This window comes from Protopterus annectens, chromosome 1.part0 (genome assembly GCF_019279795.1).
Source record: "Protopterus annectens isolate FY-2018-M chromosome 1.part0, PAN1.0, whole genome shotgun sequence".
NCBI classification, from domain to species: Eukaryota; Metazoa; Chordata; order Ceratodontiformes; family Protopteridae; genus Protopterus; species Protopterus annectens.
In genome coordinates this window covers 1,384,268,174-1,384,286,511 of record NC_056725.1, presented here as the reverse complement: position 1 = coordinate 1,384,286,511, position 18,338 = coordinate 1,384,268,174, and the positions used below count along the sequence as shown (strand labels likewise).

At 40.4% G+C, this 18,338-nt stretch overlaps 1 protein-coding gene across 1 annotated transcript in view; it reads left to right on the top strand.

Annotated features, from left to right (window-relative positions):
* Nucleotides 1–18,338, top strand: part of LOC122801984 (CAP-Gly domain-containing linker protein 1-like) — a 141,151-nt gene that overhangs the window by 42,446 nt on the left and 80,367 nt on the right. The window contains exon 2 of the mRNA XM_044071756.1: nucleotides 17,883–17,971. Coding sequence (XP_043927691.1) covers nucleotides 17,883–17,971 — 89 coding nt within the window. The remainder of the gene's footprint in view (nucleotides 1–17,882; nucleotides 17,972–18,338) is intronic.

The following is an 18,338-nucleotide window of genomic DNA, read 5'->3' as shown; positions in this document are numbered from 1 at the left end:
AGCCCTTATCATTTTGCTTTAGGACATGAGAATCTGGTTGGCAGACTGAGAATGTAACTCTGCAGATGAGCTGGGAAAAAGGGGGGATCTCCACTTAACAAGCAGGGCATCACTGTACAGGAAGGGGATACCCCAGTGCTGCATGTGGATATAAGGGACTTCATGGTGATAGCCTAAGCCACCCCAACAGAGTTCACCAGTAACAGGGCAACCCATTACTTCAGATACACAGCCAGGATCAAGAGTTAAATGTTTTAAATGTAACCAGTGGGGCCATGTATCATACAGATGTTCAAGGAGGCAAGGTGGGGAAGAAAAGATGAGGGAGCCAGCAAGCTGTAATAACAGTATGCCAGTGATAAGTTGTCTGGAGATAACAGGGTACCAAAGTGTATAGTGGATGGAAAACAGGCCACTGTTAAGAGAGACATAGCCTCTGACATAACCATTGTGAAGCCTGCAGTGGTTAAAGAGGAGCAGTACTTGCTTGGGCAGTCCAGTCCAGTCAGAGCTTTAGGAGGGACCCCATTCCAAATGCTTTTGGCCAGGGTTCACCTTGAGTGGGTGGGTGGAAAAGGAAGGAAGCAAGTAGGTGTGTCTGAGGATATCCCTGCAGATGTCTTAATAGGGAATGATTTTACTAATGCACTACCTTGTTTGCATGCAGTTATATGCAATCAGACTTGGAGACAAGCATGTGGGTTTGGTAGCCTGGGGAGACCCAGACAGACCTCACACCTGAAGCCAGGGCTGGTGAGGTGGCTTTTTCAGGGAGGGAGCTACCCTGTAGCAGTGAGCCTGAAGGTGAGCCACAGCTGCTGGTAGGTACTGGTGTTCCCTTGGACAGGGTGACTGCAAGAACAGTGATAAGTGTTAGTACCCAGGCTGACAGTGAAGCACCTATGTCAGAGAATACCAGACTTCCTGTGGAAGGGGAGCTGGGAAGAGTTACAAAGATAGAATTGAGACAGAGTCATCTTCTAGACCCTACATTAAGGGGCTTGTGGGAGGGAGGTAGCTAGGGAGCCACCTGATTCTCAAGGAAAAGGGGAGTCTGTGTACTGGAACAAAGGGTTACTGTATAGAAAGAGGACCCCTGAGGGAGGGCTACAGGGGGAGGTAATACAGCAGTTGGTAGTGCCTAGAGCCTACTGTCTGGCACTTCTAGCCATAGCCCATGACATTCCTTTTGCAAGTCACATGGGTATAAAGCGTACCAAGAGACATATTATGCAGAACTTTTACTAGGCTGGGATTGCAAGGAATGTAACAGGGTACTGCAGGACCTGTGAGCAATGCCAAAAAGTAGGCAAGGCAGGAGACAAGGTCAAGGTTCCTTTGATGCCTTTGCCTGAGATTGAGGAGGCATTTCAGAGGGTAGCCATGGATATTGTGAACCTTCTGAGTACCCCAAGCTCCACAGGGAAGAAGTATATCCTGATGGTGGTAGATTATGCTACTAGATACCTTGAGGTAGTGACTCTGTCCTTCATCAAGGCAGAGAAGGTGGCAAATGCTTTGTTAGAAATTTTTAATAGGGTAGGTTTCCCAAGAGAAATAATGACTGTCAGAGGTGCCAATTTCATGTCAGACCTGTTGGCTTGTCTGAGAAAGCGCAGTGGGGTGAAGCACTAAAAGACCAACCCCTACAATCCCCAGACTAATGGTCTTGTGGAGAGGTTAAATTCTACACTAAGGACCATGCTACGGGCATCTGCAGACCATTTTAAGAGAGAGTGGGACAAATATGTGCCCCATCAGCTCTTTGCATACAGAGAGGTAACTCAGGAATCCACAGGTTTTTCACCATTTGAGTTGCTGTATGGGCACAGGGTGAGGAGGCCTCTGGCTTTGATTTGTGATGTGATGAGTGGGAGGGTAAGTCTGAATTCCACAAGGAGTCTGTGGTGGCATATGTTCTAAACCTTAGGACAAGGCTTAGGGAGCTCATGGGCTTGGCCCAGGAGAACCTGGCAGGAGCCCAACAGCAGAAAAAGGTCTGGTATGACCAGAACTCTTGAGCATAAGAATATGCTGTGGGGCAGCAGGTTATGGTTCTCATTCCTGTCAGAAAAAATAAGCTGCAGGCAGCTTGGGAGGGACCCTTCAAAGTGGTAAGGAAGTTCAGTGATGTTAACTACATGGTAGGACTGCTAGGTAGGAGGCAGGGGCACAAATTGTACCATGTTAAGATGATGAAGCCATATCATGATATGGAGGCCCTGGTGCTGAGTATTTGCAGTGGATGGCAGAAGGAGTCTGGGGAGGATCTGGTGACTGATCTCCTCAGTGAGGTTCAGACTGACACCTCAGTGGAAGGGGTAGCAATGTCCCAGCAGCTATCCGCTACCCAGGTTCAAGACATCCGAGCCGTGTTACTGGAGTTTGGGGACATATTCACTGTGAAACCTGGGTGCACCCACCTGATGCAGCACCATGTGGATACAGGACCCCATATGCCTATCAAGCAGGCCCCTTACAGGGTGCCTGAGTGAGTCAGACAGACTCTGATGGAGAAGATACAGGAAATGTTGGAACTGGGGGTAATCCAGGAGTCCAGCAATCCCTGGGCTGCTCCTGTAGTGCTGGTACCAAAGAAAGATGGCAGCACCTGGTTCTGTGTGGACTACAGGAAACTAAATAGTCACACAGAGTCAGATGCTTTTCCCATGCCTAGGACAGATGAAGCTTTAGAGCAGCTGGTTGGGGCTAAGTATCTAACCACCACTGATCTGACCAAGGGATACTGGTAGGTGCTGTTGACTCCCTCTGCCAAAGAGAGGTCAGCCTTTATGACTCCTTTCAGATTATATTAGTTCCCAAAGATGCCCCTTGGGATGAAAAATGACCTGGTGACCTTCCAGAGCCTGGTAGATCAAATCCTAGCAGGAGCAGGAGATTATGCCATTGCTTACCTGGATGATATTGCTGTTTACAGCCATTCAAAGCATGAGCACCTACAGCATGTCAGGGAGATCCTGGAGACTGCAAAGGGCAGGGTTAACCATTAAGACCAGTAAGTGTCAAGTGGGTACAGCAGAGGTGTCCTGCCTGGGACATAGAATGGGGAGTGGTAAGATCAGGCCAGAACCTACCAAGGGGGAAGACATTCAGGCATGGCCTGCCCCTGTTAACAAAAAGCAGGTGAGGGCATTCTTGGGAACAGCACATTATTATAGAAAATTAATTCTCAATAGCTGCTTCTCTCATAGACCTGAAGAGGAAAACAGGCCAGACAAGGAAGTATGGACCCCAACCTGTGAGCAGGAATTCCAAAAGCTTAAAGGGCATTTGGGAGGACCTCCTGTGTTAGCCAGTCCAGATTACAGCAAATAATTTGTTGTGCAGATGGATGCTTCGAACCATGGGGTGGTAGCTGCACTCAGCCAGGTTTCCTCAGAGGGAGAACAGCACCCAGTGATATATCTCAGCTGTAGAGTCCAATCTAGGGAGGAATGTTATGCAGGAGTAGGAAAAGAATGTCTAGCCATACTATGAGCACTGCAGAAACTTCAACTCTGTCTGTACAAAAGGATATTTACTGTACATTCCCTTAACATGGCTATATCAAGCCAGCCAGCCAGCAACATGCCAAGTTGTTAATGTGGAGCCTGGGGTTGCAGGCATATGATATAACGTGCCACACAATAGTGGGGTTAGCAATACCAATGCAACTGGGCTCTCAAGACAGGGTATGGGTTAATGTATTCCCAGGCAGGCTCATTTCCTTCAAGCAATGTTTCTCAAGGGTCACTTGAAAAACTAGCTTGAGTCTTCAAAGGTGGGAGAGAGTGTGTTGAAAATGGATTTGTAAAGTTGCTTACATTGAAAATATATCACCAGTATTTTCTGCTGGACAGAAAAAGGAAACATACATGCAAACTGTTTAAATGTATATGTTTTGAGAGGATACTGGAAGAGAAGAGGTTAAGCTCAAACTTTAAAAATAGTAAGAAGTTAAATTACTGGGCCTATGCCATAAAGATGTTATCTCACAGTTGTGAATGAAACCAGAGATGCATTGTCTGTAAGATGTATGGTTTATTAGCTCCTGTAGGAAGAGTGGAAGTGTTTTAGGATTTTATAACTTCCAGGAACTGTAGCAGATCTTAGAAAGGCTGTGTGTGTGTGTGTGTGTGTGTGTGTGTGTGTGTGTGTGTGTGTGTGTGTGTGTGTGTGTGTGTATTATTGACACATAGGTGCTATATCCTTGCAGTTTCTAGCTATGGAGGATTGCATGGGAACCAGGAGTCCAATGACCAGATGTATGTGATGTCATTCTGGAATTCATTACTAAAATAATGTTTAATACTAGTTGAGACTGAAGTCTCATGGTACTCAGTTTCTTGGAACCTGACATAGAAGGACCCCCTCACCTACTTCATTTTGCCTTGCACTAGTAAGTGACCAGGGAATAGTAACTTTTTAGATCAATCAAGAAAATAGAGTGAGAATACTTACGTACTGTTTTTTCTGTATTTGTGCGAATCTATTCATTTATGTTATTTTAATATTTTCTGTGGCTGAAACTCTGGTGTTTATTGTAAATAGATATTTAGTATTTTTATGTTCTTTTATTATTTATTATTAAATATATTTAAACATTTCATTGTGGCTGGTCCTTCAAAAAATATTTTAACAGTTGAGAGTACTCATTTCTGTTTGGTGATCTGTGGCCACTCCTGTAAACCTTACTGCATTGGTCAAATTACCATTCATAGTAATATTAATTTCACTCAGTATAATTGGATACCCTTCTAAGAGCCTTAGAGTAGCTGGCTTAGGAGTGTCTGGTGACAGTAACTACCTTATTGTCTGGGCAGAAGGGAACATAGCTAGTACACCTGTACCAGCCTTTCCCAGGAGTGTGTGTGTGTGTGTGTGTGTGTGTGTGTGTGTGTGTGTGTGTGTGTGTGTGTGTGTGTGTGTGTGCGTGTATGCAAATCAAATCTCAAAGAGAGTGTTTGTTTCAGCTACTTGGAGCAGGGACATAAAGCACTGGTCTCACAGAGAGAATAGTGGAGGACTTGGTTGGACACTCAGCTGAGGACTTTACTCTGCAGCTGTACCAGTAGGGAGCCTTAATGGGGACCTGGGTATAGACAGAGAGAGAAAACCAGACCCCGGTCTGAGTGTGTTCACTCTGTGCTCTTAAGAGAAATTCTGCTTGATACAGACATCTGCATCTGGAAATACTGAGTGCATCCATTTTTGTTCCAAGTGAATGTCCCTCTCCAGTGTCAGTGGTGAGGATTTAGGCTCCTTGATTAGTGGCCCAGAGAGGGTATGCCACGTGTATATTATGCTCTGACAGAAATCTACAAAGATTCTTTTACGCATCTGTAAAGTTGCTATCTGTTCTTTTTCTGACATTACCGACTAATTAGAGATGAGCTGTCTGCAGGTGCAAGCAGTTACTGTGAGTTCTGAGGGCTCTTTGCTGAGAAAAATGTATTATGCAATGGTACAGTGGCAAGCAGTCCAATGAAAAATAAAGTTTGAAAAAAGTGGGAAGTGAATAAGAAGTGCAGCCTCATCAGCAGCCTAAATACTTTGATGCATTTAACATAACAGTGAACAATTAGTTTATTTACCTAAATGTAGCCAGTGAATTTTTCATAGTTGCAAAAGTTAATGTTTACTGAAAATATGAATGCTATTTTTCACATCTGGGAGGGAACAGAAATGAGAAAAGAACACATATGGGCACCAGATCCTTCAGAGCGTCCATGCTGAGGGAGGGAGGCTAAAGTCATGAGAAGGACAATGCTTGGAAAAGAAAAATAAATGTGCTTAGCCTGGCATAAAAAAAAATACAAAATAAAGGGATGGAGTGGGTGGGTTCTGCAGCAATGATCATTCAAACATCTTGTGTTACGCTGAGTTTACTTACATAGCTATTCTATTTTCTTCATGCTGATCAGTGCTGCAGTTGCCTAATTTTACCCTAGCTTAGGTAGACTGGAAGGAGGAGGAATGATGGGGGTCTAGGAGCCCCCGGACAATTGTTCTAGTGAATCCTGTTCTAGATTTGAAGAAAGAATCTAGTTTATAGGGCTTTGTAAAAGCATGCATAGAAGACCAATTTTCTGCTTCTAGAATACTTATAGAATCCAACCCTTTCCAAAAAGATACATGAAGCCAAAGTCCTGTTAAAATGAGGCTTGACCCTGTCTGCAAAAGTTTTGTCGTGGTGGAAGTAACAAAAAGTAATAGCATGGACAACCATTTGTAAATAGTCTGTTTTGACACTTTCTCTTACATTCACAAGAAACGAATGACTACTTAGAAGTTCTGAAAGATTTTGTTCTACCAAGACAGTATCTGGGTGATGGATAGCTTGGGTTAATGTAACGTTGGATACTATTTTAGGCATAAAAGAAGGATTAGTTCTCAAAGAAACCATATTTTTGTGGAAAATGAGCTAAGGCTCACATTAAGAGCTTGTAACTCAGATAGTCATCTTGCGGAGGTCAGAGCAACAAGTAGGACTGTTTCCAATGTCAAGAACCTGAAAGCAGTCTGCAGAGCTGGTTCAAATGGAGCAAGAGTTAGTTTTTCTAACACAAAATTAATATCACAAGAAGGAGCCATCTGTTTTTTTGGACACTTCAAATGTAACACCCCTTTCCAACGCATTTTCATATGAGACTGTATTGGAAGAGCAGACATGTGAAAGGGCCTACAAATGAACCTTGACTGAGGATTAAGGCAGGTCATAAGATATTAACTCACACAAATAATGTAGAACCAAAGACATTAGCCATGAATGGGTTCTGGTTCTTTTCTTGGCACTGACTAGAAAACGTTTTCCACTTGCTAATATATGATTTTCTAAAAACAGGGTTTCTTTCCTCTATTAATACCTGCTGCATCTCCTCAAAAAAAAGCAGTTCCTAAAAGGTATTACAGCTCTTTCATTCAGGCAGTCAGCTATAGTTATTTGAGTTCAGGATGTGTCAAACACCCCAGGTCTTGTGAGAGTATATCCAATCTGTGAGGAAGCTTGGGGTGACTATCCCTGGCCATTTCCAGGAGAAGGTTGAACAACTATTGGCTGTGTCAGAAGGGAGATAACACAGAAGTAAAAAAGTAACTCTGACATTTACAAAGAAACAAAAGTCACATGACAATCAATAAAAACAATTTTCCCTAGCTTAAATATAAATATTTTCAGAAAATGTAAGATTTCTTTTATAAAACAAAGTGGGAGCGTTTTTCTTTTTTCCCTAAAAGGAACTTACCTGCTCAGCGATGGAACAGCATTAGCCAGCCATCGACTCTCAAATGCCTGCACAGGAGCACTCTCTTCTGCAGCAGGAAAGCTCTGAAAAGCCTGACACCCAACCCTGACTTTCAGTCAGGTCAGTTCACACTGACTAATGGTTTGGAAGCTTGAAAGGTACCCTGAAGCTTTGGAAGCTGGCTAGCTATTATATCCTTTGCAGGATATAACTCACATACCTTAGACTACTGCTGCAGTGATCACCATGGAGCTTAAGAAAATTTGGGGAGAATATTAACTTTTAGGTGGGGACTGGAACGTGATTTGCATGGTGAGAATTTATCAGGGGTGACCTAGAAGGGAAAATATAACAAGACAGTGAATATATCTTAAGAAATGTATGAGAGTATTTGGTATGGAAGATGTGATTTCAGTAATAAGAACCAAGACAAAATGTACATATTATTCCACAATAACTTGTCTAGAATGGATTTAAACTGTTTTTTACAGGAGCATGTGTGTTTAACTGAAAGCACTGACACATAAAACTATTTCAGATCATACCCCATTACAATCTAAGATAAAGATGTAGGATAATTAATTAAAAATGAGACACTTGTGCTTCCCTGTTTACCTGTTAAAAAGACAGGAATTTAAGGAATGGTGGTGGAAATTATTTGAGAGTTATTAGTGAAGATAGACTTTTTTTTAGAAAGGATAGCTAATTAGTGAGATAAAAGAAAACAGATTTAAAAATGATGTGGAAATAAAAGAGAACAATATATGGGAAAATAATTGGAATTATTTAGAGAGGCTGATGAATGTTAAGTGTTGCAGACTAAGGGGAATCCCGCAGAACAAGAAGAGGAGCAACTGCAAGGTGCTAAAGGGAAAATAAGGGACTATTTGGCTGATATGGATGAGGTTAGAAATATTGCTCTTAAGCAAGCATTTGTGATAATTCCATTGCACAAAAGCTTTTAGCACAGAGACTTAGGCAACAGAAAGTAGAAAGGGCTGTTACCAAACTTATAGCAACTATGACAAGAAAATTACCAGAGAGCCTAAACAGGTATTTCACATATTTGGGAAATTTTACGAAAATATGTATAAAGCAGTGGAATGTGGAAACCAAGAAAAGGCACAAATGGAATTAATTACTGAAGACTTCATTATGCCAAGATTAGGGGAAGATAATGCTCAGCAATTAATAATTAAAATAATTAAAATATAAACAGACGAAAACAATTGTAATGTATCATTAATCAACAGGGAAGTCTCTAGGAACAGGTGGCATTCTTGTGGAAGTTTGGACATTAGGGAAAGAAATTGATTAAGACCTGAAAGGTTATGTTTAGCAGTATTTTAAAGGAAGAGGAAGCACTAGCATTTTGGAAGAAAGCTATGGTGGCTACATTACCCAAATGAGGGTAAAAACTTTTCAGACTCAGCTTCATATACACCTATTTCAGTTTTAAGCAATGATTATAAAGGATTTATGTCTATACTAGCTAAAAGAATGACAAAGGTGTTGCTAAAGTTGATAGATATGTATCGGTGCAGTTTTTGTGGAGGGAAAGCGAACATTTGACATTAATAGAACAATGATGCTTCAATGGTAAGGAGAATATAAGAAAATACTGCTATTTTTGGTCAGTCTTGATGCCAAAACAGCATTTGATAGAGTCAGCTAGGCTTTTTTGAGTTGAGTAGTGGAAGCTTTGCATTCCCTGATAGAATCTTCTTCTTCTTCTACTTTCAGCTGCTCCCATTAGGGGTCGCCACAGCAGATCAACTGTTCTCATTTCTTCCTGTCCTCTGCATCTTGCTCTGTCACACCAACCACCTGCATGTCCTCTCTCACCACATCCATAAACCTTATCTTAGGCCTTCCTCTTTTCCTGTTACCTGGCAGCTTCATCTTTAGCATCTTTTTCCCAATATACTCCACATCCCTCCTCAGCACGTGTCCAAACCAACGTAATCTTCCCTCTCTGGCTTTGTCTCCAAAGCTTCCAACCTGGGCTGACCCTCTAATATACTTATTCCTAATCCTGTCCACCCTCATTACACCCAGTGCAAATCTTAACATCTTCAACTCTGCCACGTCAAACTCTGACTCCTGCCTTTTTGTCAGTGCCACTGTCTCCAACCCATATAACATAGCTGGTCTCACTACCCTCTTGTAGACCTTCTCTTTCACTCTTACTGGTACTCGTCTGTCACAAATCACTCCTGACACTCTTTTCACCCACTCCATCCTGCCTGTACTCTCTTCTTCACCTCTCCTCCACACTCACCATTACTCTGAACTGTTGATCCCAAGTACTTAAACTCATTCACCTTCACCACCTCTACTCCCTGCATCCTCACCATTCTTCTATCCTCCCTCTCATTCACACACATATATTCTGTCTTAGCCCTGCTGACCTTCATTCCTCTTCACCCTAGAGCATATCTCCACCTCTCCAGGGTCTCCTCCACCTGTTCCCTACTCTCACTACAGATCACAATGTCATCTGCAAACATCATAGTCCACGGGGACTTCTGTCTGATCTTGTCTGTCAACCTGTCCATCACCATTGCAAATAAGAAAGGGCTCAGAGCTGATCCTTGATGTAATCTCACCTCCACCTTAAATGCATCTGTCACTCCCACCGCAGACTTCACCACTGTCACACTACCCTCGTTCATATCCTGTACCACTCTTACATACTTCTCTGACACTCCCGACTTCCTCATACAATACCACAACTCCTCTCTAGGCACCCTGTCATATGCTTTCTCTAAATCCACAAACACACAATGCAACTCCTTCTGACCTTCTCTGCACTTCTCCATCAACACTCTCAGAGCAAACATCGCATCTGTAGTGCCCTTTCCTGGCATGAAACCATACGGCTGATCACTAAGCATCACCTCCCTTCTTAACCTAGCTTCCACTACTATTTCCCATAACTTCATGCTGTGACTGATCAGTTTAATCCCTCTGTAGTTACTACAGCTCTGCACATCACCATTATTCTTAAAAACTGGTACCAAAACACTTTTTCTCCATTCCTCAGGCATTCTCTCACTTTCCAAGATTTCATTAAACAATCTAGTTAAAAACTCCACTGCCATTTCACCTAAACACCTCCATGCTTCCACAGGTATGTCATTGGGACCAATAGCCTATCCGTTCTTCATCCTCTTCATAGCTATCCTTACTTCCTCCTTGCTAATCCACTGCACTTCATGATTCACTATCCGCACATCATCCAACCTTCTCTCCCTCTCATTCTCTTCATTCATCAACCCCTCAAAGTACTCTTTCCATCACCTCAACACACTCTCCTCACTTGTGAGTACGTTTCCCTCATTATCCTTTATCACCCTTACCTGCTGCACATCTTTACTAGCTCGGTCCCTCTGTCTAGCCAATCGGTACAGGTCCTTTTCTCCCTCCTTAGTGTCCAACCTTTTATACAACTCTTCATACGCCTTATCCTTAGCCTTCGCCACCTCTCTCTTTGCCATGCACCTCATCGCCTTATACTCTTGTCTACTTTCTTCATCTCTTTGACAATCCCACTTCTTCTTCTTCGCCAACCTCTTTCTCTGTATACTCTCCTGTACTTCCTCATTCCACCACCAGGTCTCCTTGTCCTCCTTCCTCTTTCCAGATGTCACACCAAGCACCTTTCTAGCCATCTCTCTTACTAGCTCTGCTGTAGTTACCCAGCTATTCAGTAACTCTTCACTGCCACCCAGTGTCTGTCTTAACTCTTCCCTGAACATCACCTCAGAATTACCCTTTTTCAATTTCCACCATTTGATCCTTGGTGCTGCCCTCACACTCATCCTCCTCTTCTTGATCACCAATGTCATCCTACAAACCATCATCCTATGCTGCCTAACTACACTTTCCCCTGCCACCACTTTACAGTCTCCAATCTCCTTCAGATTGGCCCTTCTACATAAGATATAATCCACCTGTGTGCATCTTCCTCCACTCTTGTATGTCACCCTATGCTCCTCCGTCTTGTTAAAATACGTATTCATCACAGCCATGTCCATCCTTTTCGCAAAATCCACTACCGTCTGACCTTCTGCATTCCTTTGCTTAACACCATACCGACCCATCACTTCCTCATCCCCTCTGTTCCCTTCACCAACACGCCCATTGAAATCTGCTCCAATCACCAGTCTCTCACTCTTGGGTACAGTAATCACCACTTCATCTAACTCACTCCAAAAATGTTCTTTCTCATCCATCGCACACCCAACTTGTGGAGCATATGCACTAACAACATTCATCATTACACCATCAATTTCCAGCTTCATAAACATCACTCTATCTGACACTCTTTTCACCTCCAAAACACTCTTAGCATACTTTTCCTTCAGGATAATACCTATGCCATTTCTACTCCCATCCACACCATGATAAAACAATTTGAAATTGCCTCCAATACACCTAGCCTTGCTCCCCTTCCATCTGGTCTCTTGCACACACAATATACCAACCGTCCTTTGGTCCATCATATCAGCTAGCTCTCTCCCTATGCCAGTTATACTGCCAACATTCAAAGTTCCGACCCTCACTATCACTGTCATAGCCTTTACCTGCCTTTGGGCATGCCTTCTGCCTCTTCTCCTCCTTCGGCCAACAGTAGCCCAATTTCTACCAGCACCCTGTTGGCCAACAGTACTGGTGGTGGTCATTGTTAACCCAGGCCTCGACTGATCAGGTATGAATTTCTGTACTGTTTTCTGCATGTATGGTTTGGCAAAATTTTATGCCGGATGCCCTTCCTGACTCAACCCTCCCCATTTATCCAGGCTTGGGACCGGCACAAAGAAATGCACTGGCTTGTGCATCCCCAGTGGATAATATGGTTAATTAGGAGACTATATGAAGAGTTGGTGGAAAGATTTAAAGTGCAGTTAGTTTCTGGCAAATTGTGTCTAAACAGAGGAACCAGTCTGGATTGTCTTTTTTTCCTTCTGCTATTTGCTTTATATTTAGAGCCATTTGCAAGTAAAGGACTAATTCAAAGATAACTGGTGTGGTAATCAAGAAAAGTAAGCTTTATATGCAGTTGATGTTATTTTATTTTATTTATACTTGATAAAACCCAAAAAGGACATGTTAGTATTATGGATCGGTTTGAGAGAGTCTCAGATCTTTTCGGGATATGAAACTAATTAAGATAAAACAACAGCCACAGAAGTAAACTATGTGTCCACACATGAATTGGTTCATCAGAACCCATATTTAGGTGGACTGGACATGATAAGATGAAGAACTTAGGCTTATGGATTTAAAAGGATCCTTTTGTGGTAGCCAAGGATATCTGGAAAGAAGTAAAAAAAAATACAAAAAGTGAGAAACTGGAAGCTCTTGATTACGGATATGGATAATAAGATACAAGCTGTGAAAATGATGTTAGTGCCTTTAGTTTTATATACAGGGCAGTCATACTTTTACCAAGCAAAGGAGATGTTTATAGTAAAAAGAGTCGAAGGAATTTATTTGGGAGTGGACGAGGGAAGGAGTTAAGTGGAATATGTTGATCCTCCTCATAGGACAAGGTGATTTGGGAATGACTGATTTGAATGGATATTTTAGGGCTACACAGTTAAGACTCAGATACATAGCACATGCAGAAGGTTATAAATCAAAGTGAAAAGTGATAATAATTAAATGGGGATACTTGGGAAATAAAGAGAAAGTAGAATTTTGGATGCAGACCCTTGTGGAGAATAACAGCAACCATACAGAATTTTACATTCATAGGTTCATAGATCCATAGGGAAGCACTAGGCTAGCTGCCCTTGTGGGCCATTTTAAGCCTATCCAATGTCCCTTTGAAAGACAAGAATCAAACCTTGTATACCAACCACCTGAAAATTTATACCAACCCCCTGAGTATTCCAAGAACTAAGTCAAAATTAGAATAGAGAAAAGAGATTTTGCCACTACAGGGTTGGAATTTAGTGGGAGTAAATAATTGGAGATGGAAATGTAATAGAGTAGGATGAAGCCAAGCAGAAGTTTGGAATACAGGTGAGAGACTGCCTAGTATACCAAGGATTGCTATCAGAGTATAGGCAAAGACAAAAGGATATCAGAGGAGAGTGCAAAGTTAAAGAGAGTAGAGTGCTAAAGCAAGTCTAGAACATAATATGCTGTTAGAAAAGGGATGATTAGTTGGGAATATAAACTATTGCATGATAGCTGAAGAACTAGTCACACACACATACACACACAGTTCCATTACACTTCACTGCACCATGAGTATTCAGTGGTAGTGTGGTCTAAAAATTAGAAAGGCTTACCACAATGTGGAACTTTCCGAAATAAGGCTTCCATATTAACGTAAGCCTTTCTGAATTCCAGGGAAAAGTTGCTAAGATTCTTTCAACTCAGGTAACATGGGTGGAAGGGAAAGAGTAATTGCAATCCTTTCTAAATAAATGTCGCAAAATAGGTTTCCATTGCAGCAATGTAGATTGGAAAGTTTCCTCAATATCAGTTGCATTATTGTGGAGCCAGAAATTTTTATTTTGTACTCAGACTTCATTGTTGCCTTCACCACCCACCTATAATTTAAAATATGTACAACTTGCAAAACCTCCCTCTATATTTAAAAAGGGGCACATTATTTTCAATTGCTATTACTCATAACAATAAAAACGCTATTTTTCAAGTTCATTCCTATTAGGGAAGCATTTTTGGTGTAGGTCTGTAAAACTGACACTAGTTTACATGTTCTAGATAGTCTGTTCTCTTTGAGCTATAAAGTTTCTGAGAGATTATTGTAAAAATGTACACATCTGAGTACACTGAGCATGCCTAGCTACACCCTTAAGTTGCTTCACATCTGACATTTCTGAGAGAGCCAACAGACAAGATACGTGGGTAAAGTATATTACCTTTACTGAAACACCAGTTCTGAGTTGTTGTTGTTGTATCTTTCGGCTTTTCCCGGTTAGGGGTCGCCACAGCGGAACTCCGGTCCGCTAATGATTGGCAGTAGATTTTTACGTACCGACTTGCCAGGCCTGACGCACAACCTTCAATGAAGGTACGCCCATTCATGCATGTCTCCACACAGAAGACGCTTTAGCTGAGAATCGAACAGGACAATCAGTACTTGGCTATAAAAGTTTGCTAATAACATCTTCTCAGGACTGGAAATTCTGTGTGCTAGACTACATCACTGCCATTTAGAGATGTTGTCCAGCTGTGGTTTTGTATACAATTGTCTGGTTGTGGGACTGACAAGCTGAGTGTGACAGGAGTATAATGTAATTCTGGACATACTACTGTGTTCATTTGTAGTAGTCTCATTTTGTTTCCCCCAGCAGACTGAAATGTTAGAGTAATGGGTGTGCTCCTTCTCAGCCTGGCACTCATGAAGATTGGAAACTGCATTAGTTCTGCTCTTCTCTGTAGGACGCAGACCACATATGTTAGCAACTTAATCACTATTTTAAAAATCTTGAATTTGTTTCCCTGTGATTAAGAAAATACAAATGATATCTAAGGCTATCGTTTTATTGTATTACTATGAATATTTGATCTCAATTTATAAAAAAAAAATCTGCAGTTTCATATAGTGATGAGTCATGAGACCATTGTTATGTCATTATGTTGCCAATTAAAGATTGTTGTGTTATAGAATATCACCAATGAAGTCAGAGAGATGTCACAAAAGCAAGCATTTCTATTACACTTTTATTAGAATCAAATTCCTTAGAAACTCATTTACAATAAATTATTGTGTCACAGCAGAAGCAGAACTGTCTGAGAAAGAAATCACACTTAATTTGTTTTCAAACTTTGGAAAATAATTTCTTAAGGTCAGTATAAATCATGTTAGATATTTGTAAAGAATGTTACTGTTTTTGTTTAACAAAGTTGGTAATTTTATGAAGTGCTGTCATACAGTTGTTTAGATGAAATTTGAAGGGTACAATTAATATACTGCTAGTTCTCTAAATAATGTAAAATAACATCTAATTAATGTAAAATAACTTTATTAATCATCTTTGCCTAGCATTAGAATACAAATTAATGTAAGATTATTTGAATGCACCTAGGTTTATTTTAGTAACAAGATGTGACTTGTCTGGTCTTAGAAACATTTGTATCATATCTACTTACTACCATCACTGACATATTACCGGAGTTCCTCGTTTCTCTTTAAAGAAAATGACCTTCAGACTGACATGCCTTATGCCCTGTTTAAAGTAAAATGATTTAATTTGTCTTCTTTGTGAATCTGAAGACAAAGTACTCGGTAATCACTTAAATTTCCGCACTCGTCATGTAGTTTCCTTGATCAGCCTCTTTCATGATTATGCTACATTTGTGTCACTTTTCTTCTTTGTAATGTGCTTCTGTAGGCTTTCCATCTTCCTTTTCACTCCTTTAATTAGCCTCCATTCCATTCTGACTTTGACATTCAAAGCTGATTTATTTTCCTGTTTCACATTCCTTTACCTATTCTTGGCGTTTAAGCCTAGCCTATCTGTCCTTTTTCGCTAGATAGTAAACTTAACAGGCTCACTCGGTAGCTTTAACATCATTCATCCGATGCAGTAGAGAAAGGAAAGTATAATCAGACTGGACAATGTGCATAATTTTCCATTTTCTGACAAGGTTTTCTCATATCTGTGGATAAGAAAAATGAGGTGGGAGCCGCCCTCTCCAAAGCAAAAAACACATCAATGAAACAGAAACAGTGATTGTCCCAGCCCTACATGAACTCCATGAATGTAACATTTATAGCATGATTTAACCACCTGGAATCTGAGTTAAACAGTACAATATCTTGAAAGTGTAAAACATGCTGTATAACAAATAAAAAAAACATCATCATAGGTTATGTTGCAATAAACAGATATTGTTCCTTTTCTGTATGTGAAAGAATCAAAAGTTTTAAATGTTAGTGTTTTGTGATAAAGAGTCTGCTATATGGCACCTCAGCACTTTAACAAGATTTAATTATGGCTTGTCATATTAGCAATTATAATAAAATTACATCTGCAATACACAACAGAAGATTGACTCTTTCAAAATTCTAGTTACATTTGAGCATATATAATAAATATCTTAGTATCACAGTATTACGAACTTGTACTATGAAGCTGCCTCTGGCTTATTATAAACTTCCGATTAAAATGTGCCTTAGCTCTTTCCTTCATAACGTGATTAGAAAAATACAAAATATTCATAGCACTATATAGAACATGACTGGTTATTATATATGTTTCTCATATATACACTTTTATCAGGGTTGCTTTTTAGTATATGCTCTTAAGAAATTAGGTTAAGAGATCTAAGTTCTGAACATTTTCTGTTGTTATTGCTTATGTGTCATTTTCGGACATTGATGCATTATAAGAACTGTTCCAGTAATTTAATGAGCTAAAATGTGTATTACTTCCACATTAAGATGCTACTATCAGCTGTAAAATGATGACTAGTGTCAGGCCTAATGTATGGCAACAGATAAGAATATGGAAATATGAGAAAAGTATAAAGGAGGCAGTTCTGCTTATATTTGGTGAAGATGTATTTGAATTACTATACACTCAATGAAAAACTGAATTTCAAGTAGTTTCATTACATTTTTTCATAACTTAGAGGTTTCCCTTTCTGCTTGTGTTCAACCAAATGTTCTTGTGGCTAAGGTCATAATGTTTTCTTCAGAGCTAAATAGATTTGTTGAGGTAAGACACTGTCATGTTAAATGAAAGGAACCTTGGAATGAGTGGCAGAGGGAATTAAACTGTTAAAATGTTTCTTATCCTCTGCCACACATCTGTTTTATACTTTGGATGTGTGTGTGTGTGTGTGTGTGTGTGTGTGTGTGTGTGTGTGTGTGTGTGTGTGTGTGTGTGTGTGTGTGTGTGTGCGTGCATGCGCGAGAATGTGTGTTCATGTGTTTGTTCATAGATTCATAGTTTCATAGGTATATACTAGGCTAATAACCACAAAGGCCTTGCCTAACCATGCATCCCAAACTTAATCAAGTTTGGTGCCCTAGAGATCATTTGTAGGAGTATGTGTAAGCTGGGGTATGCATGGTAAAACATTTACAGTTTGCTTCTATCCATTAATAATAGTTGACAGACCAGGGGTTGGATTGGTCCAGGTTTACCTTTAGTGAGACATTAGTATTGAAGGGAGGAGGTCTTATCTGGCAACACATATTTAATAACCACTTCTTAGGACAGGAAATCCAGTCTGATAGGCTATGGTTCCATGGTATATAGCTTCTACATTTGCACTTATGAATTATTATAGATCTCTCTGTAACAATGGGAGCTTGGATGTGACATCAGTGTAATCTCATTCTGGAGCTGCTATTGCTTTTCATATGTGGAACTATGTCAGCCATTTATTTCATCTCAGAATATTATTACGATGCTGTGTGGCGTGGGAGGATGGCATAATGATTAAGGTGTTTACCTTACAGATACAAGGTGCAGGGTTTGATTCTCACATGGGGTAATTGGCTTGGCTTGAAATGGCTCACAAGGGCAGTTAGCCTAGTTCTAACCTATGAACCTGCTTAGACTCATGTGTGTGGTCCTTCCCAACCCAGCAGTGTAGGCATGACTATTTTTGCATCATAAAATGTCACCAATTATCTCACAGTGATGTCACAAAAGCCAAAAATTCTAATTCAGGTTCACTTGAATCAAGTATCTCAGAAGCTGATTTACAGAAAGATAATCAGGAAGCAGGTTAGTGTCACAACAGAAGTAGCATTGTTTATTGGAAAATTATATGTAATTTGAGATTTGTGACTGAATACTTTGGGGAGAAATATTTCTCAAGGCATAACACAGACCCTCCATTCATGAGAACTGCTATTAATTTTGTATTAATGTTACAAAAATGGCATTTTAAGCTGAATCACTAATTTGCTTAAAGGAAATGTATTATGGACATTTAATGTACTATTAGCTTTCTAACTAGTGCAAAATAATTTTATAGAATTGTTGTCTTTGTTTAACATTAAGAAATGTTTAAGTAGAAGATGATGGTTTTATTTTCATAACAGAAACTGACTTATTTCTTTTCCAGACTGTCCATTTTTACATTGGTTCC